General features: G+C 40.7%; 1 protein-coding gene across 3 annotated transcripts in view; it reads left to right on the forward strand.

Annotated features, from left to right (window-relative positions):
- Positions 1–21,467, forward strand: part of LOC106509183 (histone-arginine methyltransferase CARM1-like) — a 268,219-nt gene that overhangs the window by 141,654 nt on the left and 105,098 nt on the right. For all 3 annotated transcript variants that reach the window (XM_021064264.1, XM_021064249.1, XM_021064260.1), the window contains exons 3-4: positions 13,394–13,500; positions 14,903–15,007. In XM_021064264.1, the coding sequence (XP_020919923.1) occupies positions 13,394–13,500; positions 14,903–15,007 (212 nt within the window). The remainder of the gene's footprint in view (positions 1–13,393; positions 13,501–14,902; positions 15,008–21,467) is intronic.

Below are 21,467 nucleotides of genomic sequence, written 5' to 3' on the forward strand. Positions count from 1 at the left end.
CGGTTGCACCTGCTTCATGTGGAAGTTCCTGGGCCAGGATCAAACCCATGCCTTGGCAGTCACCTGAGCTGATGTAATGACAAGTGCCAGATTCTTAACCCACTGAGCCACACAAGAACACCAAAATTATATTTATTTTTTTGCCACTGAACTGTGCAGCAGAAACTGACAGAACATTGAAAATCTAAATATAACCCTGTATAAATAAAAAAGGGTACAAAATTTTAATTCATTGTATTCTTTAACTCCAGAGTTTCTATTTGATTTTTTTAAAATTTACTCTCTTTTTCTAAAACTTCTCATTTTGTTTGTGTAGAAAAAAACATTTCCTTATTTTGTTGAATTGTCTTTTTTTTCTCATAGCTCATCCACTTTCTATAAAACAACTATTTTTAATCATTTGCTGGATAAATCACAGACCTCCTTGTCTTTTTGATTGATTACTAGAAGATTATTATGATCTTTTGGTGATGTTATGGTTCCTTGATTTTTCACATTCTTTGAAATTTGTGTTGTTATCTTCCTATCTGAAGTAGTGTCACTTTCTCCAGTCTTTCTAACTGGGAGAGCAATACCTTTCATCAGCCCTGCAAAGGATTCTGAGGCTTTCTCAGACCATTTGTGGATACACCTGTTCCACATTTCTTGCCCCCTCTTGTGGTGGATTTCTTAAGTTTGAATGCCTTCTCTTGATCCTGCAATGCCCAGGGCTGAGTGCTGACAATCTCCCTGTATTTTTCCCAAAGGCGGTACTAAAGCTTAAGTTCATGTTTTCCCCCTGGTCTGCAGATTTAGGCCAGCTTTCTATAAATGCTTATTAGCTATTTGCCAAAGCTTGTTCTCATTGCCACTGTTGGGAGCTTGCATAGAGAGCTGGACACAGAGTGGAGATGGATGTGTGTGGGTGAGGCACACAAAGTATTGTGGATGTCCAGGGGTCATATGGGGAGATCCACAGGTGAGGTGTCCCCAGTGGCTTATTGGTGAGCTTCATGATGGGGTTCATGATGCAGTTAGTAGGATTCTTGTTTATTTAATGCCCTCTGAGAATCCTATCTACCACTCTCCCAGTCCCCACCCCACCCCCTAGTACATACCACTTACAATTCAGTAGTGCACATATGACAAGAGAGGGAAAAATGGGCCTCTTCAGCAGTACCCTGCACAGCTGGGAAGCTGAGCTCTTACACACTATCATTTTCCACCATGGTGGAAATCACAAGCAAGATATCTCTTGGCCATGAGCTGTCCTCCCTGGGGTGAGGGATTGATTGAGTAAAGTCAGAATACTCCTCTTACCCTTTCCAAGGTGTCCAAATTCATATATTTCTTCTTTGTTGCAGTTGTGTTTTGGTCCTTACCTATTGGAAGCTTCTACAAAAGATGTCTTATCCATGGGTGATTGTCAAAGACAGTGTTTTCCAGGGCCTCCCAAGCCATGGCTAGGAGCTAATTCCTGGGCCACTCAGTGTCCACAGCTGGGACCAAGATCTGTACCCAACACATGGCACTTTTGTCCATGGATAGATGAAAAATTGTTGTTTTTGGGTGGACTAGACAGGAACAAGGTACATCTTATTCAGCTATGATGCTGACATCATTCTAAACTTGATGTTTATACCTTATATATTGATAGTTTCTTGGCTTATAAGGACAGTAAGAGATCAATTAGAGTATTTTAAATTTTGGGGAAAATTTTTCCACTTGGAATAGTAAACAACTAGTCTTGAAAGTAACATCTCCAAATAATGAAATTCTGAAGTTATACAAAGAAAACCTTTTGCTGTCATGATATTGTAACACTCAGAATCAAAAGCATTTCCCATTCTCTCTGGCTGTAGCTGAAGTTATTTCCTTATTATTTATATTACATTGATATGTTACATCTTAATTTTAGTCTTTGTTCCTATTTTCCCAGCCATCCTCAATCCAATGTAGAGCATGCCCCCCGTGAATTTCCTATATTTGAGAAATTCCCAATTTTAGGAATGCAGGTAGTGATATTGGGATGAACATTGGCCTTGCCAATTTTACTCAGATCAAACTGTACGTCTCTTTCATCTGTTAAATGGGGATCATAATATCTCTTGGCTGTGGAGATTGAATCATTTGACACCATAAATATGCAAACATTATCAAATGGAGCAGTTCATAAATGTGTGCTTGCTTTTTAACCATGGCTGAGACTGGTAGCAGGAAGCATCTCTCTTCTCCACTCCTGATTGCTCTTTTGTGTTTCTCTCCCCTTGCGCTCTTCCCCCCAGCCTCCTCCTCTTCACTTTGGTTCCTGGGCAGCTGCTACTGTGAAGACAGTGCAGATTCCATCTGTTTTCAGCATATGGGACCAACGCTGTTGCTTCTAAAGTCCTTACATTTTCTGTTCAGAGCAGGGTGGGTTATTGTGTGGAAAGTGAGGCATAAAATTGCAGAATGATTTAACAACCAATCTTTGTTAAATCTTCATATAGTCATGATGAATGCAAGAGACCAGTCTTTCTATCTATCATCCATCCATGCATCCATTGCCCACTTTTTTTCTACTGAGAAGTTTCCTCAAATGTTTATATACAAAGTATAAATAGATAAATTTGAAAATCAGGGAAGATATAGAAAGAATGAAGCCAAGGGGAAATTAAAGTACAAACTTGCATTTTATAGAACCCACAAATACTACTGCCAGCTACAATTTTAGCTCTGAGCATCCTGCCAACCAAGCAAAGGAGGAAATACTCTTGATCTACAAGATTCCCAATGTCCATAAGGGGCAGATCAGTGGTAAGTGGGAAGAATGTCAAACAAGGTTTCCCTTTGCATTTTGCCCTAAAGAAAAATTTTCAAGTGGGCTCTTAATAAGATTTGGAAAATTCTTCATAATAGAGTTCTAAACTTAGTGCTTATTCTAGAGCTAGGATGCACATTTTCAGGTAAGCCCCACACATGAAAAAAAGAATTGCTGGTGGTAGTTAGGAAAATGTTGAATAATAACCACTCTTCTTAGATTTAATTTTCCTGACTTTGAGTCGATGTTATTCACCATTTCCTATGAGGAAAGTGTAGATGGATGTCAACCAGGAAGCATTCATTCAACTATTGGTAAATCCATTGGTTATTTCTCATCAAAGTAGATGGTTGGATCAGCTTGTTAGGGGATGATAATTCGATGCATGCTATGGCCAGCCTTCCTGAGTGGAAGTGCTCTTCAATTGTAGATGTCACACTTCTGAGTCTCTTAGATCATCTCTAATTACAGGGAAAGGTTGGGGGAGGTGGATGGTCCAATTACAACTCACCTTCACAGCTGAAATCACACTGTAGGTCAGTCAACACTATCACGTTCATATGAAAATGTTGTTTGGGAGTTATAGTGATCATTCTACCAGAATTTATCTAGTAGCTCTAGAGTTAGAGTTTGAACTTGCTCCAATGAGTGTACAAAAGAGCCAAATAAAATCAAGAAACTCAACAACTTCTTAAGTTTAAAATGCAACTAACAATTGAAAAGATAGCATGCTAAAGTGTGTTTGGCTGTTCTTTTGCCTAGCATTTATGATTGCAGGGTGCTTAGAAATTGAAGGGAAATAGGAGTTCCTGTCGTGCCGCAGTGGTTAATGAATCCGACTAGGAACCATGAGGTTGCGGGTTCGGTCCCTGCCCTTGCTCAGTGGGTTAAGGATCTGGCGTTGCTGTGAGCTGTAGTGTAGGTCGCAGATGCGGCTCGGATCCCGCGTTGCTGTGACTGGCGTAGTCCAGTGGCTACAGCTCAGATTTGACCCCTAGCCTGGGAACCTCCATATGCCGCGGGAGCGGTCCAAAGAAATAGCAAAAAGACAAAAAAAAAAAAAAAAGAAAGAAAGAAAGAAATTGAAGGGAAATAAATATGTTAAGTTGCATACTTGCTGTCTACTGAGTTTTGTGCTGGTCTCCTGGGGACATGGGAGCATAGACGCAAATGCCTACGGGGCCCAGGCAGGTCATGGAAATGAATGAAGTGGGCTGGTTGCAAATAAGACAGAACGGTGGGTGGCAGCTGTGGTGAACTGGAGATCTTGTATTCATTCAAAAGGTGGCAGCAGCTATTTCCCTCATGTGATTGTTACCACAGAGAAAGTCAGATGCACGTCTGTGTTACTATGCAATTTTAGCCAGAAATTTATACATCCTGTGAGATTTTTCTCATTTTTAAGATATATGATGATCAAATTTAAAAGTGCCTATGAGCTGGATTTAGCCTCTGCCCAGTCATTTTGCACCCAGTGGACTAGCTATCTAAATGTGAAAGGGGAAACAAAAGAAAAGCAAACAGATTTAAGACACATATGCATCCATGCTTTTAGCCTGTGATAGGTTCTTGTCATGAGAAAACTACAGTAGGTGCATTTTACTTTCTAAAATAAACTAAAGAGAAGATTAATTTCCTGTAAGTATTGTATGTAGTGTTATTGTTAAATCCATGTTTGAGTGGGAAGAGAACTAGATCTTAAAAGTTGTATTGCAAAACCAAAAGATGCTTCTTGTCATCTGAATGTTTTTGTTGTTGTTATTTTAATGTAACTTGAAATCTCAAGTCTGCCAGGTACAAAGTACTGTCTTTCCTTTGCAAGCAGGTACAGAAATTCTCAGCTGAGTGTATGGGTATTTTTGCCTCATTCGTCTAGAGATAATATGTAAAGAGAAAGCCCAGAGAGATTTTTATGTTTACCTGTTCTGCTAAGTTTTCACTTGTCAAAGTGAAGTACCCTGAACATTATATACTGAAGGTATAGGCTCTTTTTCAAGTTTTTAAGTTTTATGTTGGGTTTTATTAATGCTTAACCAAACGTAACTGTTTTGGGAATGTAGGGAGTGTGGCAGAGGCAGCCATAAAAATGTTGATTTAAGTTGTTAAACATCTTTTTAAAGTCTGTGTAAATTTAATCAAATTGGAAATGTGTCTTGATATCACCTGTTTGGCATTTACCTGTGCTGTTTCACTTGCTGAGAGGCATGAGGAGGTCTTGGGAAGCCACATGAACTAATTGAATAATGGCACATGCCGCCACATAAATAAATTAGTCCCTCAGTGAATATATGCTAAATGCTCCAGAAGGTGTATTCTGGCTTCACTTAGTGAACTGAGGCACCATTGTCTTGCTGCAAATCTGATGACCTTCAAATGACTAGGTGGTTTTGTGGGATTTAGTCTTGATCCTAAGTAATGTGAATACGGGAGGGTCTTCACTGTAATAGGTTAGAACATAATGGTAGAAATAAGCTCACTTGCAAGTAGAATTATGCACCTCTTCAGGAGAGAAAAGTATGGCATAGATTTAAAAATAAAACACTTGAAATAAAGGCGGCATAAAAGTGTACACAATTGTTAGTCAAACCAAACCAAACCAAAACCAAAAAAAACTCAGTAAACCCTTGTAAACTTGCAATGACTCAGAAAAAAACAAAAAAAAAAACAAATAAAATGTTGTAAAGTTGGGCGGCAGGGGGAGAGATTTCTGTTCTGTCAAGTCTACTTATACGAAGTAACTCAGGACAAAAACAGAAAGTTACTATAAGGAAATGTCTCATGACATTTAAGGCAGAGGAATAGTGTCCTGGGACCACATGAAAAAAAACAGGTATTCTTTGTGTGATCTCTGCCACCTGCATCTTTCTGTGTCATCATCTCTCTCAGCTACCCCTTCCTTTTTTACTTGACCCAGCTTGGTTACCTCTCCTAAGACCACATCATCTGATCATGAGGGTGACTCAGTAATTGATCATCCTAACCAGAACTGTTTGAGTGTAAGAGGGAATGAGTTCAATAATCTCTCTAGGAGAGCAGATATAAACTGGGATATCATAGGTAAAATAAGATGTAGGAGCACTGCCCTTTGGAGCCCGGGAGCCCATCCTGTTCATTAGTGTCTGGGTCTCGGTCCATGCTGAGTGACCCTTTACTCAGCAGCTCATTCTTAACTAATCTACTGGATAAGATAGGAATCCAGTAGTGCAAACAGAACATCAGGAGCTGTGAGCAGGGCCACATACTTACTTGTAGGGAGTGTGAACAGGCAAATGGAGCCGGGAACTGTGACCATGTTAGGAATTCAGCATGTTGTGGGACAAGAAGTGTTAGATCGGTTGCTTTGTAGTAGCCTTTCACAACAGCAGTCTGCTCTGGGAGCAAAAGCTAGGTTTAAGCTAGCCCCAGTTCAAAGATTTCTGAAGCCAAGAGGCTTCCTGTCTATTTTCTGTGTCTCGCCATTCTCCAGTTTGCCCCCTGAAGCGCACAGGTTTTCTCACCCCTGTTTGCCCAGTTTCAGTTGAGTCTATAATGCTTCTACCTCTCTTTCAACAGTAATCAACTGAGTTTTGGCCTGCCTTTAACCTACTCTTCTTTCTTCTGATAACAGAAGTCCCATTTTCCTTTGGGTTAAGATGGAGCTAACTCGAGTCTAGTCAGTTGGCATTGATCCCTGGCCATAGCAATTGATTCAGAGATGGATCTTTAATTTAACTGGATTCAATGAAACTCAATCTGGACTCTTGTTGGAATATTTTGGAAGGACTAGGCTTGCTGAGCTGGTAGAAGTGTTGTTCCAGAGATGACAATAGTCATCTTGTCCACTCCCTGCCCTTCAGGAGGGAAATTCTGCCTGAACATGAAGCTGAAATAGAGGAATACGCTGTGTGTGTGGGTGTGTGTGTGTGTGTGTGTATGTGAGGGGGTGGTGATGGTGGAGAATCTTAACATCACTCAAGTTCCTGGATATAACCATTCTTGAAAATAGCATTTTAATCCTGGATGTTTAAGTTTGGTGAGCCATAAAAGTCCTACTTCAGTTAAAACTCACTTGCGTTTCCACCTCTTGCCAGCAAGAGTTTTCAATTCCATCCTTTCCTTAGAATCTTGTTCCTGCTTTGGCTCAGCCACTCATGCCTCTATCCAAAGCTGACCCCTAATCCTTCTGCAGATCAGAGACCACACAGTTCTCAGATATTGGTCTCTCTTTGGTAATGGGTGGAGTGTAAGGGCAAGTGCACTGGGATTCCACAGGAATCAGAGAATTGGATCAGTATTGAAACAAATGAACAGACCATCCTTGCTTTCATCACTGGTGAAGCTCGCTATTTTACTAATTTGAGGTCATCTTGGAAAGTGTTTGAGTGGTTTTTTTAGACATCATATAGATTGCCTCTGAAATTTGATAGGATTTGTGTTCTAATTGATTTGCATAAGATTCTTAATGTTTGGCAATATGACACATATACAAAAGACTCCCAAATAACCCTTCCCAGTACTTTGTACTAATATTTTCATTGTACAAAAATAACTTTAGTTAAGTGTTATATGGATTATGAATTCTTTGTTTTCTTGCTAATTATACAGCTTTGAGAGGAGAGCCAAACCAAATAATACATTTGATTTCTGAGAGCTTAGAAGTATCTTCATTTTAAGAGAGGTTGATTGGCAATTGCTTTCAAGGAACACTAACAAATTATTTTAAAGAGGAGAAAAAAGCACTTTTTTGAAGAAATTAGCTTGAAATTTTGGGAAACTGTCCATTTTTCTAGTTTTCTCCTATATACAGAAGAAACCTACAGTGTCTTGCTTACAATAATGCTGTTGTACACTCAGAGAATCTGCTTTTTTAGCTAATAATTTCCCAAAGGCTCCCCCATCTAACCACCATCTCATTCTGTGGTGGGGAGGACAAATGTTGTCTATGGCAATGCTTATTGGAGAATCCAAAAACGATGCCATAGTAGTAACCAATCTTCTTCACTTCCTCAGTTTTCCAAACTAGAGAAAGATACCTTTGGTAAGAGGAGTGAAGGGATCTTTAAATCCAGCAGGTAATTTTGCCATCAGAAAACATTTTGGCAAGGAGTACATGTTTTTTAGTCGAAGGAGCTTTTTGTCTGCAGGCACCACTTGTTTGGAAGATGCCATTAATTCTGGAGAGCCAGGATGACTCCCAGAAGAGAATAGGGAAAGGCCAGCTGTTGAGAACATAAAATCTAAACGGATGTTCATATTTGCGTATTTTCTCCTTTAACAGCTTAGTACAGAAAAGGTGGGAGGATATGGGTCAGAACCACTGCTCTGGAATAAGGAGGTCCCTGTGGGTTATATCCCAGAAGCCCGAGGGCAGAGTTGATAAGGATGAGAAAACACCCTCAGCTGCTAATAAAACCCAAGGCCCCAGGACACAGCATGGATTATGAGTAAAATGGGAATTCCTTTCAAGGGACACACTCATCTACACTCTTTCTGAAGAGGATGGCCTGGTGGAACTGGCCTGTGCTATAAACCATCATGCTTTGTCAATTCTCACCATAATTGCGTAGATATAATTTTCTCTGTCTTATAGATATTAACAAAGGCCATGGCAGTTCCATGTCTCAGCCACGATGCTAATTATTTCCCTTTGATTCTCAGGCTAGATTTATATTCTTTCTTAACAAGCCATTACTTTCAATTTGAGCATTAGTTATACTCTTGGATCAAAAGAGACTACTCACATATACCCTTTCCTTTTTGTTCTGTTACTTCTGAAAGATCAGATTGAAGGGAGCTGTTTTTGTTTTCTTGCTTCTCTTAAATAGCTGCTATTTACAACCTATACAGTCTGTGGTACTTGCCATACAGAGTTTATTTACCAAGATGCTAGCATCTTACTGTGCCAGGAAGGGGGTGATACCTGTCTAATTGCCTCAACTATTTGGGCCACACATCCCAAAATTTACCAGGAAATCCACAACTGATAATATGGTAATCATGGATCATGGTGTGGATTTTTTTTTTTTTTTTTTAGCCAAAATGTAGACATTGTTGCAGAGCTGCTTTGGGGCTGATTTGGATACTTTGTAAATAGTCCACCTTAATTCCCTTTATCCCATCATTTCAAATTTGCCAAATTAAGGTCTTTTTTACTGGGTAGCTAAAGAAGTAATAGATAGTTATTCTGCTGTAGTCAATATTTATAAAAGGGAGCAATTCTGACCATGTGCCTCCCTCCAATTCTCCTTTTCCTCGTTTCATGGCCCTTAAAAGCAAGGGCTTATTTTGTCTTATTTAGTTCCTAATCAGAGGTGTGTGAACTTAACTATTTGGTCCCAGTTGATCTATCTTATTTAGAGTGAAAGTTTAATTAATCAAAAAGTTCTAGTTAGGTGTTAGTGGCAGAACCAAATTATCTTTGGTCTATGATGCATTTTAAAATTTATTCACTATCTGAACTCCTAAATGTCAGTATTATTATTAATGAAAAGGACCATAATATTCACATAAGAAAGTTTCCATTCCTTCTTCATTCCTCCTCCCCCAGGTAGATAAATGCAAACAATTTCAGAAAATTTCCTGTACAGATCTACCCTGTGTGTGTGTGTGTTTCTAGAGAAAGGCATAGCAGTCTCAGGTGTAGGTGGGGAATGATTAGGCAATGAAGGCTCCACCCTCATAAATGAGATTAATGTCCTTTTGGGGTTTTTCTTTTTTGCCTTTTTTTTTTTTTTTTTTTTTTTTTTTGGATTTTTAGGGCCACACCTGTGGCATAAGGAAGTTCCCAGGCTAGGAGTCAAATCGGAGCTGTAGCTGTTGGCCTATACCCGAACCACAGCAACACCAGATCTGAGCTGTGTCTGAGACCTACACCACAGCTCAGAGCAACACTAGATCCTTAACCCATTCAGCGAGGCCAGGGATTGAACCTACATCCTCATGGATACTAGTTGTATTTGTTTCTGCTGCACCACGACAGGAATTTCTTTCTTTCTTTCTTTCTTTCTTTCTTTTTTTTTTTTTTTTTTTTTTTTTTTTTTTTTTTTTTTTTTTTTTTTTTTTTGTCTTTTTGCTCTTTCTTTGGGCCGCTCCCGCGGCATATGGAGATTCCCAGGCTAGGGGTCGAATCAGAGTTGTAGCCACTGTCCTACGCCAGAGCCACAGCAACGTGGGATCCGAGCCGTGTCTGCAACCTACACCACAGCTCATGGTAACGCCGGATCCTTAACCCACTGAGCAAAGGCAGGGACCGAACCTGCAACCTCATGGTTCCTAGTCGGATTCGTTAACCACTGCACCATGACGGGAACTCCATGACAGGAATTTCTGAGATAAATGTCCTTATAACAGAGACCCCAGAGGGCTCTCTTGGCCCTTCCACCACATGGAAGACACAGCCTGAAGCCTGTATTCTCCAGCTCAGACAACATGAACAGGCTGGCATCCTGACCTCAGACTTCCAGCTTCCAGAGCTATGAGAAATGAACTTCCATCATTTATAAACCAGCCTGATGATGGTACTCTGTTATAGCAGCCCAAATGGACCAGCACAGTGTCCTCAGTAATTACCAGGGTCCTTTCTTCTGGAGGCTGAGGGGTGGAGAGAAATCACCAATTAAATTTCGTTTCCTTTGTAAAATGTGATTTTTTTTCTCTCTTCATACATCATGTGGAAACACATACATTTCCTTTATTTACACACATGTATACCACCATTAAAATAAAGGTGAAGGTAACTTGTGAAGAGAACATTCCCCTGGCAGCCGTTGTGACATAATTTACAATAGGCAGAAGTTAATTGATGCTGATCTCCGGGCTGGCCAAGATCTGACTTCTAATTTCCTAAATTCCATAAATGCATCCCAAACTTGTCAAACTAGAGACCCTGATTTTAGGTTTGTCAAATTTGGTCCCTGTCCAGGATTATAGAGTTTTGATTATAGTGTCTATAATGTACTGAGATTGGATTTTTTAAAAATAGAAAACACAGAGTTGATACATCTGAATTAGTATTTATTTTGGAGAGCTCTTTATGTATTGCATGGTATAACATAAACCTTCTTTGCAGCTTCTCTTCGCGTTTTCCTTTGGAGACATTTGGTGAGGTACACAAGCAGATGAGCCTTGTTACTTTATAATCAAAATCTTGCTTTTAAACCCAAAGTGATACATTACAACTTGCCACACATCCTATTCACTACATTAGGAAGCCATTACTTTCGGCTGTATTACAGTTCAAATTTTCTCCAAAGGATGGAGACTTGAAGCTATAGAGAATATTCCAAAGACTATTTATTGGACAAATGAATTTACCATAGGCTTTGAAAGCTCAAAGAGTCAAGAGGTCCAGGACTCAAAGAACTCACAGATGGGTGACACAAACCACTGCTGGCAATCTCCTAGAACTCAGAGGGAACTGGAGAGGTGCCAGGAGATTGGAGCTGGATAAATATTTTTTTAGTATCATCTTTGCTTTCAGTGTGTCTGAGAATTTAATTTTGTTTTACATGATTATTACTTTTTTGGTGAGAACACTTAAGTTCTTTGTTAGCAAATTTCAGTTATACAATGCAGTGATAACAAATGTAGTCACTCTGTTCTACATGAGACACTCAGACCTTATTTATTTTATAGCCGAAAGTTTGTACCCCTTTACCAACCTCTTCCTATTTCCCCCACCACTTACTTCCTCCTGACTGCCACTTTTCTCCTCTGTTTCTCTAAGGTTGACTAAAAAAAAAAAAAGAATTTCACATGTAAGTGATATTATATTGTATTTATAGTCCTTAGTCTGGCTTATTTAACTTAACATAATGCCAACAAGGTTCAGCCATGTTGTTGACAGTGGCAGAATTTCCTCCTTTCTCGTAAATGAATGATATTCCATTGAATTTATATGTTATATATGTTCTTAATCCTTTCATCTGTTGAAAATGAACTGAAATAGTTTCACCAAGTTCATTCGTCATTTCCCCAAATTTGTTGAATTCACACTTTTGCCCTATTGTTCATTGGCTGCTATGTTAGCACTATATTCTGAAGACCAGAGATAAATAAGGCTTGAACCCCTCTCTCAACCATGCTCTAAAACAGTTTGATAAGGACAGAGAGATGGACATTTTTAAAAAATTGATAAATTCAGTAAAATATGAACTATGATGATGAGATGAGAGCAACTGTGCACTTTTGAAAAAAAAAGAGAGGCCTTGCTCCCCTTCCCCGACTAGTGCACTGAATTATGCAATATAGGACCAGAGTCCAGCATCTACATTGAAAAAAAAATTAAAAACTTCTTTCAGGGAGTTCTCATCATGGTGCAGCAGAAACGACTCCTACTTGGAACCAAACCATGAGGTTGCGGGTTCAATCCCTGGCCTCACTCAGTGGGTTAAAGATCCCGCGTTGCTGTGCCTGTGGTGTAGACTGGCAGCTGTAGCTCCTATTGGACCTCTAGCCTGGGGACCTCCATATGCCTCAGGTGTGACCCTAAAAAAGCAAAAAAAAAAAAAAAAATTCTTCCTTGGTGATTCTGATCTGTCACCAACTGTTGAGGCCCAATTGTATTACAGCACTTAGTTCTGCCTGTGGGGATGTTCCAGAACACAGCAATGAGGGACTGCTCATTGCACGGGATCTTGGAGAACTGATAGGGGTTTGATGTCAAAAGGGAATCTAAACAGGAGAGACAGGGTTTCAGAGTCAAGAAGAGGCCAGGACCAGGTTGACCTGAAAATTTGTAAGTGCTTCAGCATGATGGGAGCATAGGGCATAGTGCTGGTCTTGTGTGTGAAGAGGGGGTGTAGAGGGCACACACAGGGGGCAGACAGAGTGTGAGGGCCTTCAGTTCAATGTGCATTGAGACTGGAGGGGCATGAGGAATCCAACACAGGCTGGAAGGGAGAGGCCTGGTCACAACACCAGAGGAGAAACCACAGGCAGTGAGGACCACTGGGCAGGATTTGAGAGACACTTCTAAGGCAGAAGTCACAGAATTTGACAACTGTTCGTGCTATGGTATCTGTTAGTCATGTCACTTCTGGGACTTTTTGAGCTTTCACTTCTGTATTTTTTTCTTCAAGTGATAGAAAGTATTCCCTCGTATTCACATATCTCCAGTTATTTTACCTTTTCTCTATACACCAGGAAAATACTAAATGCAAAAAAAGGAACAAACCCCACTATAATAAAATGAGATTCTATATATATATATTTATATTCACTTATATACGTATATATTTTTCATTCACATATATATTATTTTTCTTATCATCAGCAATCACCTTCCCCAGAGCACATACTGAGAAATAAGCGTCTAAGCTTTGTTAGCACAGTGCCAGGAGAATTGGCTGAGCCCAGACTTTGTCTGTGTTCCATTACGCTCTCTCACTTGACATTTCTGAATGCAAATATCTCTGACAAGTGTAAATAAGGGTGTCACACCTCAGAGTAGTACCCATTTCCACCTTGCCATTCCTTATCATGTGTATATTCTGGGGTGAATGCGCTGTTTTAATCTTCTAATATTTTCTCAGTTGGAATTTTGTAAAGAGTGCAGTGGTGAGTCCTCTGGTTCTTAAGGTGTAGAAATGGATCTGCCTTTTTTTTTCTCTCTCTCTTTCTCTCTCCTCCTTGCAGAACTCAGTGCATTTGCAAATACCTTGAAAAGATGCCGGCGTGAGAAAAAGGAATACTCAGCGTTCAGCCAGCGGACAGAAGAGGCATCTGCCGCACAGTACTTCCAGGTGGCATTGAGTCTTTTCAAAGTGATACCTGCCTGTGACTATCCCTGGGCAGGGTGGGGCGTGGAGAAGAGAGTGCAGTGGTTTCTAGAGTGTGGTCTCTGAGTGGCAGCAGTAGCATTGTCTGGATTGGAATCTTCACTGTAACTTAGCGAACTCTCAGGACTTGGGCAAGTTTCTGCATCTTCCTGGGCCTCAGTTTCCACAGCTGAGGCACATACTTCATGTGATTGTTGTGGTGATTTAATTTTGATCAGAAGATGTATGGGGGAGTTCCCGTCGTGGCGCAGTGGTTAACGAATCCGACTAGGAACCATGAGGTTGCGGGTTCGGTCCCTGCCCTTGCTCAGTGGGTTAACGATCCGGCGTTGCCGTGAGCTGTGGTGTAGGTTGCAGACGCGGCTCGGATCCCGCGTTGCTGTGGCTCTGGCGTAGGCCGGTGGCTACAGCTCCGATTCAACCCCTAGCCTGGGAACCTCCATATGCCGCGGGAGCGGCCCAAGAAATAGCAACAACAACAACAACAAAAAGACAAAAAGACCAAAAAAAAAAAAAAAAAAAAAAAAAAAAGAAGATGTATGGGGAACTCTCAGCATGCCTGGCACATAGAAAACTCTTCAATGATGGCCAATAGTGATGGTATTTAGTACTGACTGTCAGTGCTCATGGATTTATAGGGCACTGCAGCACCCAGCTGGCTTGTCTTATCAGGATCACCACCTGCACTCCCTTCTACCCACCCCCACCCTCATCTGGAATTTCTCTCCAAGACCTATCTTTCCCTCTGGGCTGATGGGACTCATCAGAGCCATCCACCTCTTATCTCTGCTATTATTTTGTTTATTTTTTTAAATTTTTTATTATAGCTGATTTACAATGTTCTGTCAGTTTTTGCTATAAAACAAAGCAACCAAGTTATACATATATATATACATTTTTTTTTCTCATAGTATCCTCTATCAATTCCATCACAAGTGAATGGATATAGTTCCCTGTGATATACGGCAGGATCTCATTGCTTATCCACTCCATGGGTACAACCACTATGGAAAACAGTATGGGAATACCTCCAAAAACTAAATACGAAATTACTGTATGATCTCTGTTATTGTTGATCTGTGGTCTCTCAGCCTCTGTTTTGGAAAGGACCCCCAGGCACCAATCTGGTCAAGATCCAGGCCTGAATCCATTGTATAGAGCAACTTCAAAAAGTCTGGGGTCTACTTAGAGTTCTGGGCATTACATATAGGGCCAGTGTGGAAAAGTCACTCATCTCTCAGAGCCTCAGCTCCCCTGTGTGGTAGACCAAACCTGCCTTGACCACAGTGGCGGTAAGAACCAGATGCTCAGGGGCACGCTGCCTCATGGCTTGTTTACCCTCCCTCTCCTTCTCTTTCCCTTGCAGTTTTATGGCTGCCTTTCCCAGCAGCAGAACATGATGCAAGATTTTGTGAGGACAGCCACTTACCACAAAGCCATCCTCCAGAACCACACAGACTTTAGAGATAAGGTAATGCTGGTAGCAGGTCATTAATCTCAAACCAGTTTAAAAAGCCTTTTCAAAAACTAGACTCAAAATTAAGCTTGGATAGAATGACCATATGACCCAGAAATTCCACTTCTAACTATATGCCCACCCTAGAAGAAATCAAAGCAGGTATTCAAACAACTATTTGCACGTGAATGTTCATAGCAGCACTATTCAGGGAAGCCAAAAAATGGGAGTGATCTAAATGCCCATCAACTGAAAAATAGACTTTAAAAATGTGGTATATCCATACAGTGGAATATTATGAATATTATAATTCTCTTATTCATAAAGAGAAATGCAATGCTGATATGTGCTTCCATGTGGATGAAGCATGAAAACATACATGCTCAGTGAAAGAAGCCAGTTACAAAAGCTCATATGATTCCATTTATATGAAACATCCAGAATAGAACTCCATAGAGAGAAGGCAGACTTGTGGTCCCCAGGGGCTGGGGGAGGGGCATGTGGGGAGTAGCTGCTATGGGTACAAACTTGTCTTTTAGGGGTTATGAAAATGTCTTAGAACTTGATAGAGGTAATGGTTGCACAACATAGTGAATGTACCGAAAACCATTGAATCATATACTTTAAAATGGTTAATGGTTAATTTTATGTTATGTGAATTTTACCTCAATAAAGAAATTAAGCTTTGAGCGCCAGGAACTCAAGAGACTGAATGCACTCTGTTTTGGTGCACAGAACAGGTTAGGAGCTTTATTGCTACATGATGAATAGCTCTTATTGTATCGCTTTACTTCAATTTTTTTCATGGACTCTGCAAGTGCCTGCATTTATTTCCTTTACAAAGTGGATCTGAATGATGGATGATTGCTAGCACACTATACAAGTGTTGTCCATTATTTTCCTACCTGTTAAATAGCCAAAGTGTTCCAAATACTTGATAGCTCAACTCAGAAATAAGATTACTGGCCAGTGAGTGGTCACTGGGTCTAGCTTCATTTTTCACCCCTAACTAGTTCTGTGATCTTAGGCAAAGCACTACATTTCTCTGAGCCTCATAATCTTCTACCACCATAGTAATTGTAGATTCAAGGTTTTTGAGATTTGCAGTGTTAATTCCCCTGGAGGAATGTGGTAGGACATTGAAAAAAGGATCCCAATCCCTTTGTCCACACCCATTTGCAAAGTTGTGTAGCTGTCCCTTTCATTAGGAGAGTTTAGTTTTTTAATCCGTTATTTCTATGCAATCCTTGTGATGTACTTTAATTAACAGAATATGGCAGAGGTGATGTATGAATTTCAGAGCCTAGGCCTTCGTGAGCCTAGTGGTTTCTGCGCTCCCCCTCATAGAACCCTGAGACCACTATATTGTGAGGAAGCACAGTCTAGCCTGCTGGAGGTTGGGAAGTCACCTGGAGAAGGAGTGAGTCAGTCTGGCCAACAGCCGTCACCAACTTCCAGACCTCTGAGTGAGGCCAGCCTGTACCTTCCAGTCCAACCACCTGTCCAGCTGAATGCAGAAACATGAATGTGTCCAGGCAAGACCAACAGAGAAACTGCCTAGCCCTCCCACAGTTGGGAGAAATCATGCATTGGTTCTAATTTAAGCCACTAAATGTTGATGTGGTTTGCTACCCCAAAATAGTTATTTAAAGCAGACAGAAGACACACGAAAGAGTAGAGATAAATAGGACCCCAGCTAGAAGTTGATTTGCACATGGCTTGCTTTTGCTGTCCTGTCCATTCTGCTCTTGAGGCCATCAGAGCTTTTTTTAATTTTGGCTATCATACTGTTCAATCCCAAAGTTTCCATTTGGCTCTTTTTATGTCATATATTTCTCTTTTTTTTAATCTCTCCCCCCACCCCATCCCCACCGCCTTTCTTTTAGGGCCACACTCACAGCACATGGAGTTTCCAGGCTAGGGATCAAATCAGAGCTACAGCTGCTGGCCTTGCCACAGCCACAGCAACATGGGATCTGAGACACATCTGCAACCCATACCTGTGACCCACACCACAGCTCATGACAACGCCATATCCTTAACCCTCTGAGAAAAGGGCCACAGACCAAACCCGTGTCCTCATGGATACTAGTTGGGTTCATTACTGCCGACCCACAATAAGAACTCCTGCGTCATATAGTTCTTGACTGAGACTCTATTTATTTTTCCCTTGATTTCAGTGATGTTCATGATTGTTGGTTGGAGCTTTTCTATAATAGCTACCTGAAATTTTTTGTCGGCTAATTCTAACATCTGTGTCACTGCTGTGTTCCTGTCAGTTGATTATGTGTTCCCAGGGAATTGATATTTTCCATATTCTTCATGTGCCAAGGAATTTCAGATTGTTTTCCGTACATTGTGAATATTATGTTAGGAGATTCTGGGTTATTCAAAGCCTATGGAGAGTGTTTATATTTCTGATTTAGGATTCATTCGGCCTGGTCAGGTTCAGGCTGCATGTTCCATGCCACTAGTTGATTTTCTGAGGGCTGTGGTTCCTCTGTCAGGTCACTTTTCAAAAGCCTTAGTGGTGTTACTAACGATCTACCCCACATGCACATCTCCCAGTGGTCAAGTCTGGCACAGAGGCGAAATTCTCAGAGTTTTGATGTGCTGATAAGTCAGATCAGATTTTTACTTGTAAAGTTTGAGGGTGAGCCCAGGAATTTATTTTTAAAAAACACTTTTTGGAGTTTCTTTGCGCAGTGCCTTCCTCTCCATCATATCTCCTGTACTTTCTGGTTCCCTGGGACTGCTTTTTAGTCTCTGGACACAAAGCTCACTCTGCCGTGCATGTCCATGACTTTTCCTGGCTATTGCCAAGCAGAGAGAGGGCAAAGAGAGGGAAAAAGCAATGGGCCTTGGACCCAGCCATTGAAAATTACACCCACAGAATGCAGAGGAAGTTTTCCTTCTCTCATTGTTTGGGCTGATGTGACTCTGTGACCCTCCCCCCACCAAGATTTATGGGGGCTGGATCATAGAAGAAAGGAGGAAAGGAAAGGAAAAGTCAGGAGGGAAGGGAAAAGGAGGAGAGGGGAGGGCAGAGGGAAAGAAAAAATAAGAGCAAAAGGAAAATAGGATTTCCCCACTCCTTTTGAGTGTTAGGAATTCCCTTTCCTGCAGCTGGAGCCAGAACAGGAGACGGACATCTGCAGAGCTGTCTTGCCTGCACCCTAGTGTCCACTTCCAGTATGTTGAGTTCCCACCATGGGTAAGGGTAAAGGGATACTGGATCAGCAGTATTTTTAGTTCTGGTCATTCCCCAATCTCCCTGCTACAGTTTACTTTTCAGAGGCTTCAAGTAGCTGTTCAGTGTATTCAGTGCAGGTTTTACATCTGTATTCAGTGGGAGAGCCAAGCTGAAGTGGGCTTCCTCTCTGGCTTACCCCTCACCAGACGTTTCCAAATGGAGGTGCTCTGATGGGTGAGGATGATGGTAAGAGACAAAGGCAAGACCAGAAAAGGCCATATTTGACCAAAAGGTCTCATATATCTTGGGGTACCAGGAACCTTGCTTTGCCAGTTGAATGTTCCAGGTTAGCAGCAAGAAAAACATTCCCAATGAGGAAGACCAGGTTATGTAGGCGGACAGGATGAGGATGGACAGGAAAAACTTGTTTCTTTTGACACCGGACCTGATATTCAATGCTGTGGGTAAGCAGTCTTACTGACCTAACTTTTAGAAGTTTCTCGCCAATTAAAAAAAAAAAAGCATTCAATGCTCAACTATTGATTGCTTCACCATGGTTTAAGTAGGTTTCCTAGGGGTAATACTTTTATTTGGGGAATTTTCTCTCCCTCTGTAATTGCTTAGTTTTAGTCAGTAATCTGTTTTCAATTATCTATAATCTATTTTTGGTATTATTTATATTCTGTTTTTAATTCTGGTTATAGCTTCTAAAGACCATTCCCCAAACTATGAATCACACTAAAAATTTGCATTTGATGACTTTGTCACAGAATTTCACATAAATTATGTCGCTTAACCATTTCATTTGTATATCTTCTCATCTATAAAAACAGATATTGGACCAGATCACCTGTAAGGTCACTCCTACCTCTAACCTCCTTTGATTCTACAAAACACCTTTTTCCTGCCAGCCTGAAAATAGTCCTCCTGCCAGTAAAATAAAATAGGCATCCATCTGTTGGGGTTTATGAAGGTGCTAATTAATCACATGATTGATAATTAATTATATCCCTTTCCCCCTCTGAGTTCTAAACCAATTTAGAAATAGACACAGATGTCAGGTAGACATGACAATATCAGCTTTACTGTTGGCAATGTTGTTTGCAGAATGGGGCTTGGACTTGTGTCCAAATAAAGCTTCCTACTTTTTTCCTCCTAAACCGAACTTTTCTAGTCACTTATATGCTGAATAGCCGGTCTCCCCAACAAGTCCAGAGCCTTCCCAACAGGCGTCCCATGGGGAACTCAAGACACATGTTTGGGTAGAGGTTGGGCAGGCTGGCCCCTTCCAAGTGCAAGTGCCATGAAAGCTCAAACCATTTCCCTGCATCCCCATTTCACTCTTATTAGGAGGGAAAAAGAGGAAGGGGAGATGACCTTTCTTACTTCTAGTACTGCTTGATCTTGGGAGTAAGCGTCTCTTCCCCTCTGGAAACTGAAAGAACAAATTGTCGTAGTTTTAATGTCCCAAGAATCTCCTCAGTCCCAGACAAACTAAGATGGTTAGTCACACTAACTTCAAAACTACCAAATCCACCACAAATCCAAAATGTTTTGAAATCCTCCTCTCTCCTCATCATACTGAAGACCCTCCTAGAATAATGCCTGTGAATACATGGAGGATGCTACCTTTTCACTAAGCTCTTGTATTCTTTCTCACTGAAATTGATTACCCAAAAGGGCATAGGTTTATTTTTTAGTTTAAGTTTTATTGAATTATAGGTAATTTACAAGGTTGCGATAATTTATACTGTACAACAAAGTGACTCAGTCATGCATATACACATACCCATTCTCTCTCAGCTTCTTTTCCCACAGAGATTATCACAGAATACTGGGTAGAGTTCTCTGTGCTATACATCAGGTCTGCATTGGCCAGTCATTCCATAGACCTCGGTGTGCATTTGCCAATCCCCAAACCCAATCCATCTCTCCCACCCACCTTTGGAAACCGTAAGTTTTTCAAAGTCTGTCCCCTTTGGAAACCGTAAGTTTTTCAAAGTCTGTGAGTCTGTTTCTGTTCTGCAAATAAGTTCATTTGTATCCTTTTTTTAAAAAATTCCACATACAGGTGATCTCATATGATGATATAATGTTTGTCTTTACTGTCTAACTTCACTTAGTTTGATAGTTTCTAGCTCCATCCATGTTGGTACAAATGGCATTATTTCATTCTTTTATATGGCTGAGTAATATTCCATTGTATATATGTACTACATTTTCTTTATCCATTCCTCTGTTGATGGACATTTAGGTTCCTTCCTTGTCCTGGCTATTGTAAATAGTGCTGCAATGACAAAAGTTCATATGTTTAGAATGATCAATACCAGTGGCAATTATTTACTAAGGAACTTGATATATGCAAGCAGCATGCTAAGAGCTTTCTGTACACTGTCTCTCTCTCTCTTTTTTAATTGTTATTTCCCCAGTACAGTTTTTTTTCAACTGTACAGCATGGTGACCCAGTTACACATACATATATACATTCTTTTTTCTCACATTATCATGCTCCATCAGAAGTGGCTAGACATAGTTCCCTGTGCTACAGAGCAGGAGCTCATTGCTAATCCATTCTAAAGACAATAGTTTGTATCTATTAATCCCAAGCTCCCAATATAGCCCACTCCCTCCCCCTCCCCCTTGGCAACGACGAGTCTATTCTCCAAGTCCATGATTTTCTTTTCTGTGGAAAGCTTCATTTGTGCCATATATTAGATTCCAGATATAAGTGATATCACATGGTATTTGTCTTCCTCTTTCTGACTTACTTCATTCAGTATGCGAGTCTCTAGTTCCATCCATGTTGCTGCAAATATACACAATGGAATTCTACTCAGCCATAAAATGCACACTGTCTCTTAATTCAGGCTGGTATAACAAAAATACCATAAACTGTGTGGCTTAAACGACAAACATAGATTTTTCATAGTTCAAGATCACTGTGCCTATAGAGTTGGTGTCCAGTGAGGTCTCATTTCCTGGCTTACAGACAGCAGCCCACTCACTGTATCCCCACATGGCTGGGAGGAAGAGGAAGCAAGCTCTCCTCTGTCTCTTCTTAAAAGGATGCTAATCCCAACATGAGGGTTTCACCACTGTAATCTAATTGCCTCCCTAAGGGACCATCAAATACCATCACACTGGGGATTGAGGTTTCACCATATGGATTTTGGAAGGTATGAACATTGATTTGGTCTATAGCAGTTTTCTTTGATCTTCGTTGCAGCTTTATTTAGATAAGGACAAATATTTTTGCCATTTTAGAGATGAGAGAGCTGAGAC

Source organism: Sus scrofa, chromosome 1 (assembly GCF_000003025.6).
Source record: "Sus scrofa isolate TJ Tabasco breed Duroc chromosome 1, Sscrofa11.1, whole genome shotgun sequence".
Classification (NCBI taxonomy): domain Eukaryota; kingdom Metazoa; phylum Chordata; class Mammalia; order Artiodactyla; family Suidae; genus Sus; species Sus scrofa.